Source organism: Bufo gargarizans, chromosome 7 (genome assembly GCF_014858855.1).
Source record: "Bufo gargarizans isolate SCDJY-AF-19 chromosome 7, ASM1485885v1, whole genome shotgun sequence".
NCBI classification, from domain to species: Eukaryota; Metazoa; Chordata; class Amphibia; order Anura; family Bufonidae; genus Bufo; species Bufo gargarizans.
The window spans coordinates 202,932,628-202,960,381 of NC_058086.1; the positions used below are offsets into that span (position 1 = coordinate 202,932,628).

General features: G+C 43.7%; 1 protein-coding gene across 1 annotated transcript in view; it reads right to left on the bottom strand.

The window, feature by feature from the left end:
* The window catches only part of PDZRN3 (PDZ domain containing ring finger 3), a 229,985-nt gene that overhangs the window by 175,353 nt on the left and 26,878 nt on the right, over positions 1-27,754 (bottom strand). Inside the window, 1 exon segment of the mRNA XM_044301222.1 lies at positions 26,008-26,115. Within this exon segment, the coding sequence (XP_044157157.1) occupies positions 26,008-26,115 (108 nt within the window).

Genomic DNA, 27,754 nt, shown 5'->3' on the forward strand with positions numbered 1-27,754 from the left:
ATCTGGATTTTGCAGATCCTCAATTTGCGAGCTGCAAAATATATCCAGCTGTGTGCATGATGCCATAATGGCAGCCACAGTGTGAATAAAGTTATTGGCGTATAATTCTTAAAGGGGTGGCACACTTTGGACTATCTTTTTATTTATTTTTGTTAGAAGAAGCCCCCAAAATAAACTGATCACAGGGTGTCAGGCTGCTGGAACAGCACAATTTGCTAAGTAATCATTGTGAATGTGGTCGTGTTGCGACATGTGGCCTAATAAAACTGTGAGACAGTAGATGCAAAAAAAGCCAAAGGCAAGGGCTACCTGACGGATTTGGTCGCACAACATAAAGATCACAATGTCAAGTTGCAACATCACAAGTAATGACTGGGAATCTGGTCGCGTTGTGACACTCAAGATCACCCGACTGCAACACAACAGTCGAAAAAAATCGAAACTTGCCATAGTTTTGGTCTTCCGTTGCGATTCGCAGGCAATTTTGTCAGCATGGGCTTCAACGTATGTCATGTGCAACTATTTTGCAACATGTTTAGGATTTTTTTAAATTGTGTAACGGGTGCTGCAAATACTAAACGACATGGAACTGGCAGCCAAATCACAGCATAAAATGGTGGCACAACACCAAAGTGACAGCAAGCCATAGGCACGTTGCACCCATTTTCTGACTTGATGTTGTGCGACCAAAGTTGCAGTGTAGCCCTAGCCTTAGTTATAATCTGCAGTGCACCCCTAGCCTTAGTTATAATCTGCAGTGCACCCCTAGCCTTAGTTATAATCTGCAGTGCACCCCTAGCCTTAGTTATAATCTGCAGTGCACCCCTAGCCTTAGTTATAATCTGCAGTGCACCCCTAGCCTCAGTTATAATCTGCAGTGCACCCCTAGCCTTAGTTATAATCTGCAGTGCACCCCTAGCCTTAGTTATAATCTGCAGTGCATCCCTAGCCTTAGTTATAATCTGCAGTGCACCCCTAGCGTTAGTTATAATCTGCAGTGTACCCCTAGCCTTAGTTATAATCTGCAGTGTACCCCTAGCCTTAGTTATAATCTGCAGTGCACCCCTAGCCTTAGTTATAATCTGCAGTGTACCCCTAGCCTTAGTTATAATCTGGAGTGCACCCCTAGCCTTAGTTATAATCTGGAGTGCACCCCTAGCCTTAGTTATAATCTGCAGTGCACCCCTGGCCTTAGTTATAATCTGCAGTGCACCCTGACAGCAAGTGTTCAATTTCCATGCAGTGACACCACAGGGGAAAAAAGGTATTACATGGTGCCCAATGAAATGTATGGGCTGTCTGTAAAATGCATGGGCATGTTGTGTCCTCCAGAGATGGAGACGCTCTTTGTACCTTTCCCCTGCTACCCTCTGGTGAGCGATTTCTCAAGTGGATGCGACATCCAAGAATTGAGAGATTCTTTCATTCTACATTTGTTATTAGATCTTTGTGACTCCAGAGACAGACATAAAAAATGATACAGAGATCTGCTCTGCCACCAGAACAGTTGTCCTTCTTTGTTTTAGCCATTCGATATCTGACACTTGATTATACATGATGTCTTGTTTTGGTTACCTTTGGCGAAAAAATAAAAAATAAATCATATCTGGCAGAACACGACGTTCATCTGCCAGAGAAAAGCACGCTGCCAGGTTCCAGCTATGGTAAGTTTACATTAATTCTTCCAGATTTGACTTTCTATGCAAACACAGATACTGTATCCTTCATAAGCCAGAAATAACAGACGCAAGCTCAAGGCAATTACATGCAGAAAAGCCTAATGAACGAAAAAGTTCGAGGAGTGAAGGACAGCAGCAGATGTATGAACAACAACGTAACTTCAAGGGTGGTTCTCTGGCCAAAGAAATGGTCAGTGTCCCATCGGGTTATACGGTGATCTCGTTTTTGCAACAATTTTTTTTGTGAATCAACTTTGAAATAGTCCAGATTAAAAAGCTCCTAGCATCTTGTGTATACAACTCCTATGGGTCTCCATGGTAACAGACTACAAAAACCATCACCTTGTGTAGTCAGATCTTGCTGTCAAGTGTTACCCCCTTACCTCAGTCCCTACCTCTTTATAAATTAGACTGTGGAAGAGAGGCCGAGGAAGTGTGGTTATACAGGACTACAATATCAGACTACACAAGGGGTTTGTTTGTAGTCTGTAACCAAGGAGACACATCATTTTGTATAACAGCTGTATATGCAGTAAAATTGCTAGTTTCATTGGAAATAAAATACAGCAAATGGAGATAAGATCAACAAAAGGGTTGCCTCATTAAGACAACCCCTGTCCATATGCTCTCTTAGATATCATAGAAGAGGGGTTGCCTTCTGTGAGACAGAGTGAAGAATTGCAGCTACTAAATAAAGCGGACCATAGTCCAAAGCCCAAATTTTAGCCATTTACACCCATGTTATACTTCACTGAATGGGCATTATAGTGCAACAGAGCAAGGGGTGAAAAGGGACCACCGTGCTCCTCCAAAACAGAAGAATTATTCATCCATGAGTCACCTTACTGCAGGTACCTGGCGAACATCTGACAACCCATATAGACTTTAGATTGTTGACCACAGACGTTATGTTATTGTCAGAAGAGGTCACCTAGTGTAACACGAATTGGCACGTGAATCGAATATCTACGGCACAGAGCGGTAACTTAAATCTTTTAGCCCTTAGGCCCCCAAACCATCACAAATCGTTTATCGCGCTGAGCTCTTCCTATGGGATAGAATAACTTTTTGGGTGTCCTCAGGCTCCAGGGTTGGGTGCCACCCAGTCAATGAAGTAAGCAATCCAGCTGCTTCTCCAATCAGGGGTGCAAGCTCTGATTGACCAAAAACCCCGGACCAGCGGCGCCCCCTTCAGCAGTGACTGTTGGACTACACAGGTTGCACACCCACTGCCTGCAGCTGTGGTTTGGGATCGTTCGCTTCGACTCCTTTTTCAGTTACTCCTGTCAGTGCAAACACATAATACTTTGTCTGTGCTCGAAAATGTCAGCCAAAATAAACGTCCTGCCAACCTTGAGCATCTCTAGATTACATCTCGTTCAAGGCTTGTTCCTTATAAGAAATGTCTTCAGCAAACAGGATGTGAGCTACATCTTATAACTGCAAAAATAAAACTTAAAGGGATAGTCCTATTTAATTGCAAACATACAGTGTCTACCAAAAATGTCCGATAGATGCAGGGAATGGGGAATCCCTGACTTGAAGGGGGTGGAGAAGGACACAGAGAGTCTATCAAATCTTGTGTCATGCTTCACCCCTCAGGCCTTGCACCAAACCAACCAAACTGGCTCCTACTCCGATCGTCTTAGTTATGTGGTTATGCAATGGATGCGTAACAAGACAGATGTGATATTCTGAAATCTGGAAAAGCTGGATGACAACCTCTCAGAGGGCCTGCCAGCTCCCCATCCATGTCTTAGGAACTTTGCGTGGTGCCATTCTTCTGTTAGTCTAAATAAAAAGATGTACTAGAACTGGAGAATTGGAGATGTATTTGCTAAAACAGACATGTCAGGCCCACTTTAAATATAAATGGTTGAGTATAGTCTGTAAGAACTTGGCGACTCCAAGTTTAATTTATAAAGATTTTTTTTTGTTTCATTTTTCTTTATGGTTATGTCTGAAATCCCTGTCCTGACACCATGCCGATTCTGGCAAGACCCTTTTACTGAGCGGTGAAAAAAGAAAATCTCATATTTTCAGGACCGTACCTTGTTTTATACATTTTTACATTCTACTGCTCCCCGGGGTCTTCTGCTTTCAGAGATCTGCAGCATAGTCCAAAATTAAGCCGCTAAAACAGCCAGAGGATCACATCTGGTCCTAATGAAATCACAAATCTTGCATAATCTAAGCAGTGCACTTCCATCTCCTTCCCCTCAGCCTCTCAATGCGCTGCTTGAACCTCCTGAATTTTCTTTAGTTAAAAAAAATATATTTCTCAAGACGTCTAATGCGCTCAAACTTTATTATGACTTGTGTTGGCGAAACTAAATGGAAACTAATTTGGTATGAGGCACTCTGTGCCTCACACCGAGAGATGTCCATTAGCGAGGGGTGGACTTGTAGTAACTATTGATTCCTTTTCTTCTCTTATGGTCCTCCAAGTGAGAGTGTTGACCTAAGTACTGCACCCTATCGGCTCTGAATATGGCGTAACAAGGCAGGAAGGCAGCCGGCACCAAATCTCTTCATCCAAGAGTCGATTTTGGAATTGGCACTTGAGGGCCATTCAGTTCTCACGTCCCACAACTCGTTAGTTCTTAGGTAAATATTGGGTTCAACCAACAATAGGTCTATATAGTTGACCCAACTTTAAGCTTAGGGTGTAGATACCATAGAGACAGACTATAGAGTCTCTCTAAGTGCCAATGGAGTGAGGCGCCCCAGCCTACGTTGACCTCCTTCCTCACTGGGCGATAACAGGTCCCACAAGGTTACAAACAAGGTGTGAAATTGACCGAAGGATCATGGAAAGGAAGATGGGGCAAAGAAGCTTCAAGTCTTCTTTTCTTAGGTGGCTAGGGGTTAGGTGAGGTGGGGTCCACTAACACTGGAACGGGCTCCATTTAAGTCTTTGTTATGGGCCTTCCTTCCCTCTATGTAGATGGCCTTTACATTTATACTTTTGTAAGATCTCAGAATTTGTTTTAAATGGATTGCCCTACAAAAAAAAAATATTCAGCATTTTTCAATCCTAGCACTTGGATCTGAATACTTTTGTAATTGCATGAAATTTAAGATATTGCATAGCCACTGAGTTATTCACTGAAATCTATCTGTATAGCGCCACCTAGTGTTTGCCCTTTTTCTAATTTCTCTGTCCCCCTTCACTGAGATGGAAGCACATGGTCAGTTCCATTCTTTAACTGCCACCAGCTGCAGTAGAAAGGACACAACCCATGAGAAAGTGCACGCCCCTGAGCTGCCAGTTTGAAATAAATCTAGCAGAGCAATTGGAGCAATGAATGTGGAGCTCTCTGGATCCATGTGAGGTGCAGGGCTGGTTCTAAGTTTTGTTAGAAAGAGATTGACTGTATGATAATGGATTTTCATTTTTTTACATTAATTATGGGATAACCCACTTAACAAAGCAACCCAACGCGTTTCGCTTCCTGAAACTTCACCCACAGGCATCATGTAGCTCAACTCTTGTAGTTCAAGTGGATCCATCCATCCAAATGTCAAAAAATGCAAGGACAGATGTAAGGAATAGTTTAACCTATGGGTCAAGTCAAGGCATTTTGAGAATCCAGAGAGTATATGCTTTCTGATTGGTTGCCCTTTCGATGATGTCATCCAGGTCCAAAAGTTTAATCAGGGCATCTGTGGCTTGTTAATGAGTAATTGTCATCTATTCAGTACGTAGCAAATTGGCTCCCAGACTATGTAACCCTGGACACTCTCTACGTTCTTGTTTCAGCGTCATCTGGTAGTATTTTAGCTTTGTTTTTGGTATACTATTTTTAGTTTACTTGTAACAACACTAAAAGGAACAGTATATGATGAACAGTAAAAAGTTTATGATAGTATATGCTGCTACAAATTCTGTTCAGCCGTTTCTTAGTAATATCCGTTTTTCTGTGACAATCAATATGGCCACCGTTACAGGGTTGTCACCCAGCTCTTTTAAGCTCAGGAAGATCAATCTCTATACAAGGACATATCGGGATCCTGTATGGTGACACAGCCACCTAGATCAGGTGTCAGGAACCTCCCCAGCTATTGTGAAACTGCAAATCCCAGCATGCACACTTGCTTGCCTGATTTTGGAATTCCCATAGTAAGGAATGGAGCATGTTGAGAGTTGTAGTATTCACAAATATTACAAGTGTTGACTCTATGGGGCTGCCAGACATAACAGAGCCTAGCGCTCACCTATTTTCGGAACTCCCATAGAATTGAATAGAGGATGGCTGCGCTTGCGCCATGTGCTCTCTTTTACTTTTGGGGGGCCAGTTCTGGAGATAGGAGCAGGTCCCACCTATCTGACATTGGTGGCATATCCTAGCGATATGCAACCAGTGTTCCCTGTAAGCTGCGTAGGGCGCGCGGCCGTGCAGCTTCCTTTATCCCTCCGCTCAGGACCTCTGCTGGCCCGCTCACTGCTGCAGCCCGGACTTTATGTAAGGGGCTCGGGGCCTCTCTGTGCAATTTATTTTTATGATGCCTACAGTGCAGGTTGGTCGGCTTGCGCTATCGGCGCAGTGCGCACATGAAATAACCCATACCCACCTACCCATACCCTCTCCGGTGCTGCGCCACCAGCTGTGACAGCACAAGACCCGGTCACAAGTCTCGCAGGATCACGCGGCGCCGCAGAGGGTATGACAGGATTGTACTGATAGATGGCCGGAGCGGAGCAGAGTAGGTATTTTTATTTATTTATGTATGCACACACACCGGCTTCATACGTAGGGGGGGCACCTGGCAGTGTGGCACAGTGGCACGCGGCACTTGAATTCAGAAAGGGGAGCCTGCGATGGCCATATGAGGGCAGGCCCACTGGCAGAAAATAATCCATACACCATGCCGTACAATATAAAGTATAATCCATACACCATACCGTACAATATACAGTATAGTTCACACACCATGCCATACAATATACAGTATAGTTCATACACCATGGCGTACAATATAAAGTATAATCCATACACCATGCCGTACAATATAAAGTATAATCCATACACCATGCCGTACAATATAAAGTATAGTTTATATGCCATACCGTACAATATACAGTATAGTTCACACACCGTGCCGTACAATATACAGTATAGTTCATACACCGCGCCGTACAATATACAGTATAGTTCATACACCGTGCCGTACAATATACAGTATAGTTTATATGCCATACCGTACAATATACAGTATAGTTCACACACCGTGCCGTACAATATACAGTATAGTTCACACACCATGCCGTACAATATACAGTATAGTTCATACACCATGCCATACAACATACAGTATAGTTCTGACACCATGCCGAACAATATACAGTATACCACCTACACTGTGGGATTATTGTGTATATTGTACGGCATGGTGTATGGATTATACTGTATATTGTACAGCATGGAGCAGGGATTATACTGTATATTATATGGCTTGGTGCAGGGATTATAATATATTGTACGGGATGGTGCAGGGGTTACACTATATGCTCTTTGATGTGACAATTATCTTAGGTTTTCCTATCGCCCACCTTTGATGACGCTGTGCCCAGCTCTGAGCCGACCCCGCTCATCAGTTGCCAAGTCTTAGAGGGGACACTGTATGCAACCAATATTTGAGATAAGACAACCCCTTTAATCGAATTCTGTCTGTCTGCAGCCACCACTAGAGGGAACTTAGGAGCTTACTTCATAGTATAGTCACTATAGTGTCTAGTAAGCTTCTAAGCTCCCCCTAGTGGTGACTATAGGCAGCCAGAATTTTATCATGTAACTGAATATAGGGGATTTGGAGTTTGGTGCATCAGAAAAATGGAAGACTGATATATATATGTAATTAATCGGTACAAAACTTTTGTTCTGATAAATGTGTGTTGGACATTAATCTTGGACATTAGTCAGGACTGAACGACGGGTGGCTGGACCTTGTAGGTTACTCAACTAGGAATGTCCTAAGGGGCTGCTCAGCTGTGGTCAAAGATTTTAATAGGAGTCATGAGGCTTAGGCAATAAGGGGTTAACCAGCCGCCTCGTACACGAAAACATACCAAAGTCATGACCGAGAGATTTGAATGTTATTGAAAAAGTGTGTGTGTGTGGGTATATGTATGTGAGTGCCTGCTGTAATCTCTTCTTAAAGATTTACGGTGTGATACATCTGACATCTGTTTCAGATTAGTGAATTCAGTTAGCTGCTTATGTGAAAAAAATATTTATTTAAAAGTAAAAAAAAAAAAGGAAAAGAAAAAAAAAGACTGTCGTTCCTTTCAAGATTACCATGTACACGACATGAGAATTAGCTGCAGCTTAGCAAAGGAGTACAATGACATCTGCAACTCCAAAGACTTGAGACATTACAGTAAGATGAAGGTCCATAGACTGAGCATTCCCATGTGCATGGACCGTGTATGGGGCCACACTGAGGCGCTATTACACACTGGTAAGGACTTAGGGTGGCCCCAACGGTACCTTTATGAGACATTGCATTCTGGTTTTCTTTAATGAGGAGCTGTATTCTGGTCTTGGGCCAATCGATTAGGCTCTATGGTTGGGGAGGGTATTGCCAGCTTTAAAGGGGGAGACGCTTCTTTTGAACAAGGGTGTAGAAAGGGTTAAAAAAAAAAAAAAAAAGAATCATTACTCCCCTCATCGATCCCCTGCAGCTCTCTACTTCCTGCCCCGACTTGACACAAAGGAAATGGCTGGAGATGCTTGCTCAGCCAATCACAGGCTGAGGCGGGTCACCGATGTGGCTGGTGATTGGCTGGGCATCCCCTGCCGGGACCTGGAAGTGGAGAGCAACAGGGACCGGAGCAGTGGTGGGGGAGCAGTGGTGGGGGATCTGTGAGCTGAGTAGCGGTAATTTTTTGTCATTCTCCTTTTTTTTTAAATTGCTTAAGGTGCATCCATGCGAGTCTTCAGAATTAAAGTAGGCTGTAGACACTAGACTAACGTTTTTGACAGCTTTGGCTAAAATGTTAATTCTGAAGTTCTAACACACAAAAAAACATGAAAATTAGCTTTTTAAGCACCCCCATCGGCTGTCTTGGAACTGGTGGATCAAAGATGGGTGGTTAGTCGCGCAAAACGGCAAAGCTAATGATATGAGGGAAATGTCATGGTTTACCAACGCATTTTGGAGACCAGTAGACCTCATCAGTCCCACCAGGAGATTGTAGGAAATGGTGGCTAGGAGGTCTACCGGCCAAATAAATGGCTGACTTATGGTGGAAGACAGCATTTTGATATTTATAGCTACTTTATATCAAAATATACCCAACTGTATGTGTAATAGCAAAGCAAAACTAGACCTAAGTCTGCGCTAAACAGTTTTGGCATTCTTAATGTTCTGTGTGTCTTAAGGTGCAGATTTTCTGGAGCATCAGAGAAATGCTTCTTAATAAGAAGACAGATCTGCTGGAGGTGATTAATTACATGTGTGTAATGAAACGGAAAGTGATCTGAAAACTCTTTAAGCCATGACCAGAAATGTTACCTCTTCCTTATTTAATGGGGTAGAAAGTGCTCTTATGTGTCCCAAGATACAGCAATTTGGCCGTGCAGAGCGGGTCTTGTGTTTAACTCTTATGCAGCTTTAAAAAATAAAATTAAAAAAATGTTGATTTTGTTTTTGGAATTGTCTATATGATAACAATATAAGACATGATGACTTTGAGAGGCTGACACGTGTGTAAGTGGGGTCCAGCTGGGAATTGACGTCACACATTTTCCGATGACCATCGGCAATGATTGATGAGTATTTCCAGTTAAACATTTTCTTTAACAACCGTCTAGTTTTTGATTTAAAACCTGGGTGCTGTGGTCGTTGCCAAACTGGATTGTGGACCCTCTGGATTAGGGATAGGATTGTGGACCCTCTGAATTTGGGATAGGATTGTGGACCCTCCGGATTAGGGATAGGATTGTGGACCATCTGGATTAAGGATAGGATTGTGGACCCTCCGGATTAGGGATAGGATTGTGGACCCTCTGGGTTAGGGATAGGATTGTGGACCCTCTGGATTAGGGATAGGATTGTGGACCCTCTGGATTAGGGATAGGATTGTGGACCCTCTGGGTTAGGGATAGGATTGTGGACCCTCTGGATTAGGGATAGGATTGTGGACGCTCTGAATTTGGGATAGGATTGTGGACCCTCCGGATTAAGGATAGGATTGTGGACCCTCTGGGTTAGGGATAGGATTGTGGACCCTCTGGATTAGGGATAGGATTGTGGACCCTCTGGATTAGGGATAGGCATACAAGTCTTTTTAGGGTACCCTTTACATACACCCCCGTTGTGAAATTCCTGTCCTCTGCCGGCAGTCTCATCTGGATTGTGGGTCTCTTGGTCCCAGTATTGGTCTCCCAGTCCTCTGTGCAGGGGACAGTGTTAACAGTCTCCGGTCTGACAGTCTGGAATACACGGTGCAGTGAAAGCAGACTGGGGTGATAATATATTACGCAGTTCGGCATGCTGCCCAGGTGTGGCACGGCACAGTAGGGGCCATCCCTTGCGGCCCTTCAGTGTACGGGGCCCCAGTGAACACTGAACAGATGCATTCACTTTGGGGTTCACCTAAACCCCTACTTCTTTGGTGTAAGAGCGGCTCAGCCCCAGTTCCGGCCCTAGCTGGCTGTGCAAGGCCTACAGTTGAGCCCACCGGTAGTTATCCAGGCAGTCAAAGGGATAGGGATAGGGTTAGGGTTTAGGAGTGGCTCGGGGCCCCGGTACACTTCTCGATCTTCTCACGATTTATAGATTTCATCAGAACTAGCTGGGACAGAACATGAAATCTGAAGACTAGAAATTACACCAGTAAAGGGGTTGTCCCCATTTCATCCCCACACCCAGCGGGACCTGTGAAAGGAAGTATACTTACCTGTTCCCCACCACTCAGTTCCAGGTCTGTGGGTCCCAGGCTGTCTTCATTGCACTCCCAGTCCCTGCATGTAAACTTCAGAAAGGGTCACATGTACTACTGCAGTCAATGACTGGCTGAAATGGGGACGTGCCCTCAAGCTGCATATCACGGCTGGGACGTGTCCCTGCTGAGGCCAGTTATTGGTTGCAGTGATGCTTGTGTTTCCATCTGTCCAGGAAGTTTACATGCATTAACTGGAAGCGCAATGAAGTCAGCCTGGGACCCAAGCCAAAACTGAGCGCCAGAAAGCAGGCAACGATACTTCCCTTCACAGGTCCCACTGTGTGTGTGTGGGGGGGGGGGGGATAAAAAAATAAATAATACAATTCGGACAACCTCTTTAAGACTCTTTTACAATGGGTAGTTGAACAGGAATTAAGTTTGTTTAGGCAAACGCTCCGTTGTTGGTTGATCGGATCTTCTATGCTACTGCAAACATAATCTCCTGCTGTAAAGAGGGGATGTGCTGCCAATAGTATGCAAACTGTAAGGGGGACGAACAATCATAACAACGATCATTCATCCTCCATACAGTATGGACAATGTAAAGGCCCTTTAGACGGGTGCCGGTTGACTAGTTAAATCATTGATCGGCACTCATGTTCGGTCTGCACATCGAAGGAACCTAGAGTTCACGAGAACCAGATTACTTAGGCGCCCTGCTCATAATTTATGCTGCGTTAAAAATTTGCTTACTGTATGGAAACGAATAATCCCATTAAAAGGGTTGTCCCACAAAAAAATATTCTACAGTTTTCAAACCAGCCCCTGGATCTGAATACTTGTGTAATTGCGTGTAATGAAACAGTTTGTGTAGCTACTGAGTTATTCAATAAAATGTTTCTGTATAGTGCTACTTAATTTCTTATTTCTTTGTCCTGCTCACTGAGATGGCCGCAGCATGCTCAGTTTCATCTTTCAACTGCTTCCTGAGCTGTGATAGGGGGAGCATGGACACGCCTCCTGAGCTGTGATAGGGGAAGCATGGACACGCCTCCTGAGCTGCTGCAGGAAGGACACACCCCTTCAGCTGTCAGCTTGATATAAATCTAGCAGAGCAATGAATGTGGAGATCTCTGGGCCCATGTGAGGTACAGGGCTGGTTCTAGCTTTGTTAGAAAGAGATTGTCACGTGCTATAGGATGTCATTTTTTACATTATTCATGGGGGAACCTCCTTTAACTAAATAATTTGTGCCTGTAAATGACTGCTTAACTTGTGTCAATCGACATTATATATCATCGATCGACCCTTGCATCTGTCTTGTAAAAGGACCCTTAGGCACTTTGGAAGTCTCAGGAAATGTCAGAGGAAGTGATTAGCATGAATTGACTACAAATGCAAAATTAGGTGCACAGCTTCTTTTAAGGGGTCGTGCATTCGTTTTGCATTGGAGCCCAGGAGCATCAAGTTACACCTCTGGGGGGCATAGATGGATTGAAATTTTTGAACATGACAACAAGAAGCCAGATTGGTTGTCACCTTTAGATTAACCTCTCAGAAACGTATACTCATTTTGTCAACATGTTCTAACCCTAGGAAAGCAACTGAGAAGCGAATTCAAAGGGGACAACTAATATGGCTGCGCGCCCGGTTGTCACTTTCTCAGAATTGCCCAGGAGCCAAGGTGAGACACATAGAAGACGCTATGCTTTGGCCGAGCTGGGGCAGTGAACTGAATCTTTGCCCCTAGCTAAGACTCTGGACTTTCATTTACTGTAGGTCTGATTTCATAATGCTAAAACTTGTGCTCATTTATCATACTTGTGAAGCCGCTTCAAGTCTACTGGAAACTTTTACAGATGCGTTTGCGTACACTTGAAGTCTGGCTCAGTTCAGGCAGTTCTCTAAGTTTAATGGCCTAGTCATGGTGAAAAAAAAAAAAAATGTTATAAAAGTAAGACATCTTTTCCATTAACGCACTCCAAAAAGTAATAGCTGTACAACATACGTTAAATTGCCTGCCCCAGCTCGGCGGATATGAAACTGTAATCGGACTTTACTTTTTGTGAAAGCAGAACTTTGTGGGCTTTAAGGAAATGGTCATTACGGCGGTATTCTCGGACTTGTCTGCTGGCAGTACAGGCGCAGAACATTTATCTGCCATCAGAGCGTGCAACCTCAGAGCCCTGATTACACAGAATTTGCTTGGTAATTATCCAGACTTCTCGGTAGATGGAATAAACACATATAAGAGGCATTGATGCCTGTCCCAGCAGAGTTGGGTTTACAGCTACATGTTGGGGGAGGGGGGAAGGTGTCTCGTCACCCCCCGTAGTGTCTAACAGGATTTTGGCCCATTTACAGAACAAAGTGTATTCTATACGCCAGAGGGTCATTGGGTTTTATACATATCTTTAAAATCACCTTTAATATCTGCCAGGGTCAACTCCCTTGTAAACATGCAAAAAACGTCAAAGTAACTACCCTTCCTTCCTTGCTACAGTTTCTTTCCCTTGTAAACATGTCAGTCTTTACCCTTAATGTGGAACAAGGTCTAGTAATTCAATGATATAAAATGATTATATATCAAAAATATAAAATTACATTGATAGTAGAGGTATAGGGGGCATTGTCCTGTAGGAAGGGATCCTGGTACTTAGCATGCAAGGCTATGAGTCCATTGTAATCAATGGGTCTTCATATTTGGCCAATATGAGTTACATAAAAACCAGTTTATCAAGTATTGGGGCCCCTTTGCTCATGACATTATCAGAGTCCCAGTTTTTGTATCTCCACCAATGTCATTTTCTCACACATCATTTAAAAACACAAAAAATATCATGTTTGTCTTAAACCAGTGAAAATGGCACTTTAACATATATACATATTTATATATACTGTATATATAATACTTATCTCCAGAGCTGCAATCACAATTCTGCTTGTTGCTACTAAAAACCGTTGATAAGCTTGTTATCGTTATACACAGCCCCAAGAGCTTACGTGAGTTTCTATAATCAAGCAGACAGGTAGATTTCCCTACATCTGATGCAGAAGAATTCATCATTCGGGAAGATGGGAGAATTAAGAATGCAGCTCTAGGTTATAATATGAGCTGTAACTCACAAGAGAAGCAATGTAACGTATATTACTTTTTCTGCTCATTAAGATGAGTAAACGTCTTAAGAAATATTTTCTAGACTCAGAGAAAGTTATTCTGAACAATCAAAGACAGCCGGAGCTACTCGGGAGTCGCTGGATAAGAAAGGAAAGAGAAACGACATGCCCCCAGCATGATAATCACAATAAATGGTTTTCACACATGATTAAATGCCTTTTCATCATGTCGGTCCCAAATCAGCCCTCCTGCAATTTCTACCCTCAGAATTTTGCCCGGATGTGTAATTTCTTGTTCTTATTTCCCAAGGCCAAAACATATCTCTTTTCCATAGTCCCAGATCCCAAATTGATTTTGGACTTTGTATTCAATAAAACAAAAAATAAAAGCCCCAAAAATACGAGAGATGTTTGGGTGAGCTTGTCTTTGAGGTTTTTACTTTCATCAAGACTCCCTCCAAATGGACACTGTCAACATGCTGTGAGGTTTTATTAAAATGTAAAAAAAAAGCAGAGACCCCAGCTGCCCCGCACAGAGCAAACATCCAGCAGCCAAATCTCCAAATGATGCAGCATGAAATATGATTACAGTTTATGAATCGCATTTCGGCAAGTGTCTTTAAAGAGGCCACTGGTGCATGCAGGACCTCAGACTGAGCAGCATTCACACCCGCCGCTGTCACACCATTCTGTCTACATCATTGTCAACCACATCATTACAGAGAATGGCAATGTGTGGACTGAAGAACTGGGACTTATAGTTGTAGAGATACCAAATCAGCAAGATATTTAAGAACACTTCCCCAAGAAAATACAAAATTCGCATTCACCTTTCAGTTCTCCTCTTCTGTCAGGTTGTTAAACATTCCAAAAAAAGTTGGAAGATGTTCAATCTGGCCACCAAGAGTAGATAAATATAATTCCCTGGCTCCAACAAACATATCCTTTCACTGTTTTAGGACTAGTCAAAGTAAAAAATGTATAATGTCTATGGTTAGCAACCTTCCATTTCGATGGTATACATAACGAACTCAACTTGTTCCAACCCAACTGAAGAACTGAGCTTCTGTACCTGACCATAGAACCACTCAAAAAATTGGATATTATGAACAAAGCTGTGCAAAGCTGATAGATTACTTGTGATCTTATCAAATTGAGTAAGATATTTGGAGATTCTTTTGATGGAAAGAGAAGAAAAACAAATTGCTCTTTGAAAACATGAATCCCCGACCTTTTGATGGGGTAAGCCTTGTGTGACCAGGCATTTTCCATATGAAGGCCTCTCCAATGTAAACATAGTGAAGGCTCTTACTTAGTGACTCTCCATCCTGGCTCCTAGAGGGAGGTTCCTTCATCTTACTTTGGACACCTTACAAGAAGAGTCAGGAAGACTCAAAAGACTCATGTCATGTTCGGGTGTGGGAGGGAAACAGCACACCGAACATAGGAGGGAAAGGGGTTAGGGAATAAGGCATGGAAACTAGGGAAAGGAGATGGACACCAATTAGTAAAACCCTAATCAAAGTCCTGACTAACTACCAGTATGAACATACCCCAGAAGTAGGTGAGTTCAGGAATACCTAATGTCCTAACTCTCCCTATAGGACCCTGATACTAATGTCAGGACTGAGACAACCTGTTCCTCCAAAAGGAAGGACGAACAGGAGTCTCTCTCAGGTCTTAATACAAATGATAGGGAAATGCAACACACAAAATAACCGAAACAAAATACAAAAGGGAAAGAAAACACTTAACTTCAAGAGGCTATGGCAGCACCAGGAACTCAGCGGAGATTCACACACCAGCTATCCACAACTCAAACTGAAACTATAAACCGCATAGCATTGTGGGAGAAACAACAATAAATAGAGAAGGTTAAATGTCCCTAATAGCCACACCTGGGGGAATAAAAGTGTGGCAAGCACCAGAAACAATACAGACGTCATTTGATCCAAACAGAAAACCTGTCAGATCAAACCACGTGTTGCCAGTCTCAGCGCTCTCCTGCCACCTGTCACGGGAATGTCCGTGACAACTCGAGACCCAAAAAGACCTATTGGAGATGATAATTAGCTTGAAAAGAAATAAAAAGAGACCAAAAACGAGTCGGATGGATACCGAAATAATAAACGAGAAGACCAAAACTGTAGACAGGAAAAACATTATTCACAGACTCTAAAACCAACTTGAGGACACTCATCATAGACTATAATTTGCAAACAAAAGTCTAGGACTTGTGAAAATTCTTTTAGATCACCACCCAAAATTGCATTAATAAGTTGAGCCTATAGAGGGATTGTCCCATGGAAGAAGATGGCCAGTATGCGGAGTGTGTGATGGAACTGACATTTTTGCAGGAACTCTATTCTAGATAAAAGAGTAAATTTGTGAAAGATGTGGTTCTTACTGTCTTGTCTTTTTGTATGGAGCGTAATAGGTGAAGAACATGCAATATATGCAACATTCGAGAATGTGGTGTCCTTCTTGAATGTAGACTCATGAAATCACTAAGAATCTCATATACATTTTGGAATTTGAAGAACATTCTGTTCTAATAAACAGTAGTTTCTATGGGCTGTATTACACTGACAGATAAGCCATACGATTGTCAGAAAGGAAGCGTTCCTTCCCGACAATCGCCTGATCGTCAGTAAAGGATACCACTGCAATTACATGCATCCGCAGTATGGGGAGCAGTGATTGCTAATGCCATCGCTCGTCTCCATACAGACATACACAGATTATTTGCCGCAAGCAAAGCATGATTAGACAGCACGATCTGCTGCCGGCAAGCAATGGTTTTTGTGCCTGCATAAAAGAGGCAATTACTCGATGAATTGGATTGCTTGTTCATCGGGTAATCGGCAGCACTTTTACATAGGCAGATCATTGCTAACGAGCGTTCCTGGAAACGCTTGTTAGCAATGATCTGGCCGACCCTCGGCCAATGTAATACAGGCCTATGTCTTAAGGCTGTCATGTTCCTATGAACAATGGTTACTCGGGTAAAGGTCACTTACTAATGAATTTACCAAACTCTGAAGCAATTGCGTTTACCAGAAGGATAAGTGACTGACAGAAAAGAATGGAAGCAAAGAATTCAAGCAATAAAGCAATGTTATCAACGTCAATGATCTGAGCTGCTCAAGGCATTACAAAACATTGACAAGTCCTTCATCACAGGAACGCATCTATGGAGGTGGAACCTCTACAACCCTTAAATAAAGAAACTTGTGCTAATCACATACTGACATCTTGGCCAGTAGCATGCTGTCATAAGGTTGGAACAAGTCTTTCTCGGTGGGCTTGGTGATAGGTATTCCAGTCTGACAAGAACGCCGCTCGACGCGCTCCACTGCACAGTTTCCCTAAGAAATGAGACATCTGTGGATTCCTCATGTGTTTTCAACTGGGCCAATTTGGCATTGCAAACTTTCCATAGGATTGAAATGTGCACAACAGCTGCCTTATCCCTATATAAATTTCACTCTCACATATGCGTTGTCTGAGATGAGAAACTGCTAGGAGTATATCACCAAATGTCTGGACCCCACGGTGAAATTATGATGGGATCACCTGATCTTGAACCACCATAGCAAAGCCACAGCCACCACTAGACGTATTCCACCTAGACAAACATAATGGACTCAGGGTTGAACCTGTTTTCCAGTGGATCCTCTAATGGGCCCAGTTCTCACCGATAATGGGCACCAAAGGTCTTGGAGAAGACAATCCCCTTTGATCCAGTCACTTGCTGTTACAAAATTGATTGGCAACCAAATACATTAATTTTTATTTAAAAGCTAGAAGTGCTTTAAAATTAGTAAAATGACCAATAATCATCTGTTAAAGCTGTCGTTGAACCAGCGGTGCTGCCGCTTTGGTCCCTCCCCGGCTTACACGACACGTAATCAGCTGCACGGAAGTAAATGAGGAGACCGGAGAGGCAGCAGCCTTGGACCACAAGCGACTAAGATGGGGAATATTGGTTATTTTAAATGTAAAAAATTATAGTATGTAGTGGACAACCCCTTTAATGATACCACAAGTGTACTGAATGATGATGACGCCATAGTGTAGGATGCGCTTAAAAGCAGAAGGACATATACTGTGCATAGATTTACGATAGGTCCTCAGAATCATTTCCTTTGGAAACCCAAATAACAAATAATTCCAGTCTGACACTTGTGATGAAGCCTTGCAATCTGAAAATCAAGCTACGAAATGAAGATGGCTCTCATGGAAGCCATCCTTAGATCCCAACATTCAGATGGTCTTTTCGGTGGAAATTTTTTTTAACTTTTTACCCATTTTAATGGGAAATAGGGTTTCAGGAAAATATTGAGTAGCAGTGCCTCTAGCATATGAGGCGTACATCTCGTAGCACCTCACAGACAGGCGTCAAGTTATTACATTTTGCTTATTTTTGGGGATTTTCATTAAATCACTCCAATCATCGTGATCCACGCTTCCCAGGAAGCTTAACACAGTTCAGATCTATCTCCGTCATAGCCATTAAAACAAGGCAGCATTGAAAAGGTGCCTCCTGGAACGAAACCTTCATAGCCAGAACATCTGCAAGTAAACATCAGTATAATGCACTTACTATGAAGCTGTGAACATACAAATACCACATGTTTGTCTTGAGACTCAAAGAGCTAAATCATCCAGCCCCAGATCTGGCCATTTGCAAACGACATGAAAACAATGATTACAGTTCCACGTCAAATGAAACAGCAATACTCTTCAAAAGCCAACGTAAAGCACCGGAAAGGGGCCTTCGGATACGCATGGTGTAACATATGACCAGAGGCACGCATTTCAGAATGTAGGAACACACACGAGGGGTGCGGAAAATAATCAACCACTATTTTTAACTTAGTTTTTGAATTTTGGATTACAAGTTAACTCCATCCCCAAAAATTATTTCTCAGGCCTTTTTTGGGGGGATTTTCTCTGTGCTGATTGGCGTCCCTAAAGTCTACCATGTTCACATACGACTTTGTATACAGAACAGTCCAGCTCATCTACAGCCTCTTGTGGGATGCTCGGATGTGTACACCAATCATGATTATGAACTATTCCAGCGTCCAATAGGTAAAAAATGCGTGGGATTTAGTATGTTACTCCATAAAAAGCCATACAATAAGAGAAACAGACTGCTAACGCGTTTCACACTAACGTAGGTCCTCACAGTCATTAAAGCTCTATTCAAAATGGCCTCTTTCAAGCTGCCAAATCATAGGTGCACCTCCTGGTCTACTGTGGTCTCTAACGAGTCTTTCTAGTCTTAGTAGGCCAACTTAGACTGGGCCGCTTCTCTCCAGAGGCATGGGCTGTCCCTGGTACATATAATCTTGGTGGAGAACGCTAACATAGGCTTGTGCCTATGGATCGCTATTCAAAGGATCACTATGCAGAAACAATACCAATCGTTGGACAGTGAGGTAAGTGTCACTCCATCCCGAATTCTGCTTGGAAGACGGTTGGGTTTTTGCCATCCCCTCTAGTGTTGAGTGAATCAAAGTCCATGAAGTAGACTTCTATCCGAATTTCAGGGAAAATTCGATTTGCCACCGAATCAATTTTCCCTGAATGGTAAAAATAAATAAAAATCTTGATCTTGATTGAAGATCTCGCACGAAATCCCATGCGCGTTGACCTATGACGTCACCATGCCGATCATGGGCATAGCGAGATTTTGCGCTAGATCTTCAATCAAGATGGCGACAGCTGGCTCTTCGCAATCAAATGGATGAGGTAAGTATAATTTTATTCATGGATCCCATAACAGCAATACAACCGCGCAACGCGCCTCTATGACTATGCACACCTACCATAACTCCCAACATGTAGTTAAAGAGAAACACATACATACAGTACAACGCACGTACACAGGAAGAGACAGATCTACAGGATGTGAGACAGGACGAGAATATCCTGACGTAGAGTTGTCTGACCACAGAAAAGATGCCCCATTTACTGCACGCTCGCTACGTGGCAGAACTCGCTGCAGCCCCATCTATTAAGTCAACCTAAAATCTCTAGCAATGGCACGGGACGGTGGTAAGTAGTGACGCCGCGCATCCAGCCGGAAATCACGAACAGAAGTTCTTCAATTTGAAACATCGGGACGCTCATCAAACCCAGATTGCAAAAATGTGATCTTCACCACATCAAAGTCAAGTCGTATTGTAGCTATTGTCTTCAGGAACTGCAATGATTGTCATTGTGCCATTCCAAGTTCCCACAGTAGCTAACGAAAGGCTGCAAATTGCTGCTGGTCTTGAAGTGAAGCCTGCGATCCAAAAAGACTGGTCCTCAAGCCCTATGTGCCAAAGCCTGTGCTGCACCATTGTCTTCTCCAATGTCAGCTTAGCAGCTTACTGCATACTGGTATCATAGAACTCAGTGTATCCTATGTATGCAGTAAGCTCCTCAGCTCCCCCTTGTGGTGGCGGCATAAATGGACAACACTTTGTAACCATTCCCTCTGTCTACAGAGTGCTCTCCTACACCGTCAGCACTACTTGGACAGTGTCAGATGTGTATAGCCCAGAATGGTAGCACCTAATTTTTAAAGCATCCATACACTTTCAGGAGGAATAACAAAGTAACAATGCAATGCAGGGTTCTAAGAATAAAATCATCCACAGCTTTTTAATTCACAATAAAAGTGACAGGAGCAAGTGACAAGTCTAATGGAAGCCATATACCTGTATATTCAACAAATTGACGTAAAGGCTATGTACACTTTTGCAATCATTTTTTTTTAACTGTCCCTATACATCCCGCCAAATTTATTTTTTTTAGCATTTTGTTTTTACAGCTCCTAGTCAATGACTAAGCATTTCCAGTTACAGACAGCAAACAAATTCTGTCTAGTGCAATCCTGCCGTCTCGTACTTTGTTTCATTTGACCGCTACTTTCCTCTAACCTATATTTGTTAGGCTGGCCACAAGTAGAGAACAGGTAGAAGGGAATGTGGCTGCAGGATCAGACTACACAGAGTTGTTTGTTGTCTGTTACCATGGAGACGCATTGTCTGCATAACAGCTGTCAAAAAATAAATAAACTGTAAAGCACATTTCATTAACTCCTACTGCAAGGCTGCTTCATTATTCATTCTATATGCAGCTGAGAAAATAAGAGAAATAGGGACAGTCTTACACTGATTGAGACTTTCCACAGTTGCTGGTGCTGGATAATAAATCAGTTGGAGTCTAAATTCATGCCACCGACAAGTGGAGTATTTTGGGCGCAAGAAGGCCCATTTAAGCCATTCCTCCTTTCCTATGAAGCCACCCTTTCCACTAAGCCACACCACTTGTTGGGGATGGTGTAAAAAGGTTAGAAAGTGTCTAAAACATTTGATAAATACAGCATGTATGTACACCAAAAAAACTGCCCCAGTTTGTACATAGCCTTTAATGGGGTAGTCTGAGATAGTGATACTGATGATGGGGGTCTGACTCCTGACATGTCATCTAAGCGCCTGTGACATCACATTCATCGATCATGTGGCCTCAGGGACAGATTGGGAACTCAAAGTTAGCCCTGGAAAAAAGGGGCCCCTTGTTGTAGGTGGGGCCAAAATAGTAGGAGACAGGGCCAAGCCAAGTAGGCAGGGTCAGCAAACCATTAGATGTGGTTCACGCAGCATACCTCCCAACTTTGGAAGTTAAAGTGGCCCTGGAAAAAATACTAAAAGTGGCCCCCGTTTTATAGTCGGGTCCAAATTGATGGAAGGCAGGGCCAGCAATACCATATCGTGGCAGATTATACCACCAAATACCACAGTGCATCACAAAATACCACCGCCAGAAGTCATGCTTTTTCCTATATTGCGCAAGCACGGCCATCACTGGATTGCAGGGTGGTCTGTAGCCATGGAAACGAGCAGTGTATAATCTGATGGAAAAATGAATCCAGCCAGCAAAGGAAGCAATATGGAGAATCACAATACATTAGTAAGTGCCTTGTATTCACTTTCTCTACATAATAAATGCCACTTACTGAAGTGAGATCAGACCTGGAATATGGCACTTTCACTGTCTGTGACACAGCCCCCCCCCCCCCCCCCCCCGGTGTATTTTTAGGACCAAGTCATACAACACAGGGCAGTTGCACCAAATACATGAAAACTGTGCACCAGTTCATAAATTTGTTCCAACCACACAATGCAAAACCAGACTTCAAAGTGACATAAGAACAATCTCAATTGATAAATGACCCCCAAACTTTTAAGATTCTCCTCCTTCGCGCCCCCTTCCAATACAACAGAAGGGAGCGGAGCAGGGGCGTAGCTATAGGGGGTGCAGAGCTAGCAGTCGCTACCGGGCCCAGGAGCCTGAGGGGCCCAAAGACCCTTGTGCCACATAAGAAGACACCAGTGCATGATGGTCAAGTTACACCTCTGACTGGAAGGAAAGGGGTTGGGTCAAGAATTTCGTATGGGGGGGTTACATTTTTGCCTCAGGCAGCACGAAGGCTATGTGCTTCTCTGCCCCTGGCCACAAAGCACTGAGGGAAGGGGGGCCCAAGCTGAGCTCTTGCACCATGGCCCCTGAGCCTTTAGCTACGCCCCTGGTGTAAATTGTAACACAAATCTACACCCGCACATAGGCAACGTAGATTCTATTTTCTGCAATACGGACGGCCAAAAACGGAGCCAGATTTATTAAGAGGTGTACACTTGGCGCATTTGGCCTTGGTAAAAAAAAATAGAACATGTCCTATTCTTGTCTGTAGGAAATAATAAAAAAAAGGCGTCAGGCTCTCAGCCGTTATCCGTGTTTTGCGGATACATGATTTTGCGGACCGCAAAATCGGATATGGTCGTGTGCAGGGGCCCTTAGTTGTGTAATCCAATGTAAAGCGTCAATATAATCTATCCACACGTAACATAACACAGCGACCCTCCCAATTTGGCTAATCTGGATTATCTCCGCGCTGGCGGGCATTTGTATATTCACGGGGCGCTGTAATCCTCGGCAGATCCGTTTTCATCCAGCTCTGGTCCGCCTAGCCCGGCGATCTGTGTTATATTAATTTTACATTGCAATCATGAAAAAACGATGAAGTCTTGGCTACGCTTACCTCAGCTATTATGTGAAACTCCTACCTCCCCAAATCCCGAGCGCCATTTTATCAACATAATACGAGCAGATACATATTGTTCTCCTGCCAACGAGAGAAATCTTCAACAGCTGTTTCTTAATTTCTTGAGATCACATACAAAAGGGAGGAGGAGGGGGGGGGGGTCAGGACCCTGCGAGCTTAATGCAGCCGTTTTCCAACAATACCTCAGAAGCGTATGATTTAAAGGGATACGTGTACATCTTAAGACCAGGATATATTTCGATTTTATTATGTTCGGGAACCCATATGGAAAATGGTTCGCCTGTGCCCAGATCTTATTACCGCCACAAATCTACATTTGCTAATTTAGGGGTGATGGTCAAATGGCGGGGAAACGAGTATAAAATATGATATTACAGAGCAGGTATTCCTGTGTGTGTGTTCCCGACGATCACACGCAGGCCTGTACTCACACTTTACCTCCCATGCTCGGGATCATAAATCCGATCTCATCGCCTCCTATACACATGCTCAGATGTCTAAGTTGAAGCTTCTGGCCCCAATTTAAAAATCTATCAAGGGACCTACCATGGGGCCCCCCAAAAATGAACAGAGTGGAGGGTCGAGTAGACGTACTGTCGCGCCATTCATCTCTATGGGTGTTCCGGAAATAGCCAAGCACAGCACTCCACCACCAGCCGCTCCCTTCATTTCAGGAGTCCCCATTTCTGTGATAGGCAGGTTTCCTAGAGGTCGGACCCCCAGTGATCTAATTGTTATCTCCTGTCCTGTGAATAGGGGATACCCCGGAATACCCCTTTAAATCTGGTTCTGCACATAATCGTCTTTTTTTTTTTACTTTTGCCATTTTTAGATTTTTTTTTGGGGTCATATTCTTTCTAAAGCTTTCTTATGTGGCTACAATGATACTTTAAGTTGAAAATGGTCTACAAAGTTTTTTTACTGCATGTGCGCAGGGAAGGTTATATAACGCTTAAAATGAATAGCTGTTTTTTACCACCAAAAAAACCCATAAAAAACCCTATTAAGGCCTCTTTCACACGGGCATGTGCGCCCCATTGCTGTATTGCGGATCGCATTTGCGGATCCGCAATACACGGGCGCCGTTTCGTGGGCATTCCGAATCACGGATGCGTACCCATTCACTTCAATGGGTCCGCAAATCCGGAGATGCAGAATGGTGCGGAATGGAACCACGGAACAAAACCCTACGGAAGCACTTCGTCCCGTGTTTCGTCCCGTGCTTCCGTTCCGCAAAAAGATATAACATGTCCTATCTTTTTGCGGAACGGCCGGATTGCGGACCCATTCAAGTAAGTGGGTCCGCTATCCGACGCGGCTGCCCCACGGACTGTGCTCGTGCATTGCTTACAGCAGGGCATTGTGGGAGTTGTAGTTTTGCAACAGCTGGAGGGCCGCGGTTTGAGGATGCCTGCTTTAAGGGGTTGGCTCATCTCAGACATTGATAGCATATTGCTAGGATAAGCCATCAATGTCAGATAGGTGCGGGTTCCAGAGATGGGATTAGAACGGGGCCCCCAAAGAGAAGTAGCGCTCACTGTGCATGTGGGGGTGCACTCTCTAGTCATGGGTATTGGAGTTTCGAAAATAGCTGAGTGAGCACGTGCGACCACTGCTCCATTCACCGTTATTGGACTGCCGGAGAGAACCGAACTGGCGCTCAGCTGTTTTCGGAAATCCTATAGCCCCCACATCTAACCTATCCTAGCGAGATGTTATCGATGTCCCAGATGGGAATACCCCTTTAATGTCCCTGAGTGCCCTTTAAATCACTATAAAAATGTTGGGAATTTTTCATAAAAGCTTCTACTTTAAGGAAACAGGATATTTTTTATCCTTGCTTCACCCCTTTCCTCCCATCTGTAGCTTAAAGCAGAATTTAACAAAAAAAATAAAAAAAATCGTATCCTTCAGGCACATAGCTTCTGCAACGCAACATCTTTAGGGGAGAGAAAAAAAATATCTCTGGAAAATTGGCTCATCAAACCTAAAAACTGTCATGGAGCGGCCTGGAGGAAGGCTGCGGGCCAAGCACAGATTAGGGACGTGCACTGTAACAAATTGATATACCTGAAGCAGTTTGAAGATCACAGGAAAGCCTTGGCGCTGAACGTCTCCAAAACGGCATATTATATCTTATTAAATCTCAGATTTCATTCATTATTTTAAGATGCAGTGAAAGGAAGCTCTTGAGCAATTATTGCAATCTATCACCGGGTCTTATGAAAGCTTGTCGCCCGCTTTCGAAAAAAAAAAAAGCGTTCCTTCTTTAGGAGAGATTAGACAGCTTAAAGGGAATCTATCATTAGCAAACACTCTAATCCCATTTAACTTTAAACACAGCCATAATTAGCTTTGTCTATTCTTCTCTTCCATGGCGGCTGCGCTATATCGGTTAAAGGCGATCCCTTGAAGCGGTGTAAACGAACACGCCAAAGAAATTATGTCATCCCACTCACATGTGTAGGGGATAGCTCACCTTTAAACCTCTTTTCACAGCATATAGTGCATGACTTATCTTGTACAGCCTGTTCTGTAGGCCAGAGCTGCATTCACAATTCTGCGCGTTGCTACTGGAACCCGTCAACAGGTTTGTCAGCAGACAGCCTTGCTGAGCTCCCACAATGTGGAGGGACTGTTCGTTTTTTCCTACAACAGATCACTGTACCGAACTACACAAGACGAGCTAGAGACGGTGAGCATGCGCTAAGAGAGTTCAGCTCTGAAGCCTGCAGAATTGTGATTGCAGCTCCGGAAGACTATGAATCTGATTCATACAGTAGGACGCCTCAGACTTGAGCCTGAATTATGGCTCCGTACATATCGGGCGGTAATACAGTACATTAGCATGCAGGAGGCCTTCCACAGTTCAGCGGTGGTCAGAGATGGACCTGCCCTTTGACAATGACACCCATAGTTCTCGCACATCACCTCAAGATGGGATTAGGCACAAACAAAAACACAAAAAATAAAATGAATGGTGTATCACAATGGGTCCAGACATGAAGCCCTGGGCCTATATATAGAAGACATGTTTCAGGGCATGAAGGTCAACTCTTATCCACTTCCACCACCACGTGATAGACTTCACTTCCAGGACATCTTTACAAAAAATTCTTCTCTACTTCCCCTTCAGCAGAGGTCACAGACCTCTCATCAGCTTTGACATGAAACGTAACCAGACGGCTCAGACATACCTCGATAATCCTGTCATGAATCTGGAGTCCGCCTTCCTTGGCAGCCGGGCCGCTGTCAACTATTTTTGAAACAAAAATTCCTTCGCTGGAGGGTCCATCTTGGTTGTCCTGCAAAAAAAAAAAAGGCATAAAAAATTGTAAACTGGAATATTTTTTTACATTTATAAAGGTCCAATATACCCATGATCCTTTGCACACGTGAGGGAAGTGGGCCTCTATGAAAGTCAAGCTTATGGGGTCTTATTATCTGATCATATTAGCTCCCACCCTACGTAGATATTTAGGGTCCCACGTCCCCATTTCCTGGGAATAGAACTAAGAAGAGGAAGTCAGAGACGCAGACTAAAACTCCTTTAAAGAGGACCTCTCCTGACACATCTGTTTTAGTGACGACCCCATTTGCGGATCCGCAATACACGGGTGCCGTTCCGTGGGCATTCCGTGGTGCCGTTCCGTGGGCATCACGGATGCGGACCCATTCACTTCAATGCGGAATGGTGCGGGGCGGAAGCACGGAACGAAACCCTACGGAAGCACTACGGAGTGCTTCCGTGGGGTTTCGTCCCGTACTTCCGTTCCACAAAAAGATAGAACGCGTCCTATCTTTTTGCGGAACGCCCTGATCGCGGACCCATTAAAGTAAATGGGTCCGCGATCTTCTGCGGCTGCCCCACAGACAGTGTTCGTGCATTGCGGCCCGCATTTTGCAGGCCGCAGCACGACCACAGGGCGCACACAGTGGTGTGCAGGAGGCTTAACATGTGAGGACGTTTTTCACTGTCTGGCCCTGCCAATCAAAGTGCAGAGGGTGTGGCAGTTGCAGAGAGAGCAGAGCCTCTAGGTGTAACGGCAACACCCCCGTTGCTCCGAGAGGCTCATTTGCATATATTAAAACCTCATTTTTCTCAGCAATGCGGACACATATGAACATGGGACCAACACAGATGCCTCTAGCTGCCAAGCCCACATGTAACAGGTCAGCCAGTGTCATAGGGACAAAACTGCTGACAGATGTCCTTTAAAGGGATATTTCCATCTAAGAATGTTATGGGATATCATAAGCATATACAATTCTGATCTTAGGGATGTGACCTCTGGGACAACGTAGGGAAAAATATCCCCTTGGCAGTTGTAGTCCCCACTGTGCAGTGAACTTTAATATGTGGTTGCAGGACAGCAAAGGAGTCCTTTCTTCTCATGATCGCGGGATCCTGGCATTTGGACACCCACTGCTTAGGAAGTGCTGGCATACCCTAGCAATATACAATTACTTCGCGGGCCCAGGAGCTGCAAATATACTTCTGCCATCCTCCCCAGTCTGTGCATTGATGACATGCTGCCATGAGTGCCATAGTAGAGAAGCTGGCACAGGCAGGGCTTATAAAACCATTTCTGTGTGAGATAATAGGCGTGTTGTCTAACATTTCCATGGCAGATGCGTAGAACATCTGTATAATACACCGCCCGGGGCCCAGCGTCATGAATTACAAGATGAATGATGAAGATAATTTCAGTGGAATTGTGATTTACGCTGATTATATACACAGAAATTCATATTATATGCATTTACATAAGTCATGAGCTAATGGCAGAACTGAGAGCCAGTAGGAAGCCTTAATAAAAATGATGACATCACTCACAGCGAATTCTAAAAAGTATGACATCACTCAAGAGCTCATGATATAAAATGATATCACACAGCGCTAATCATACAAAGTGACATCACCGAGCATCAGTGACCATCATT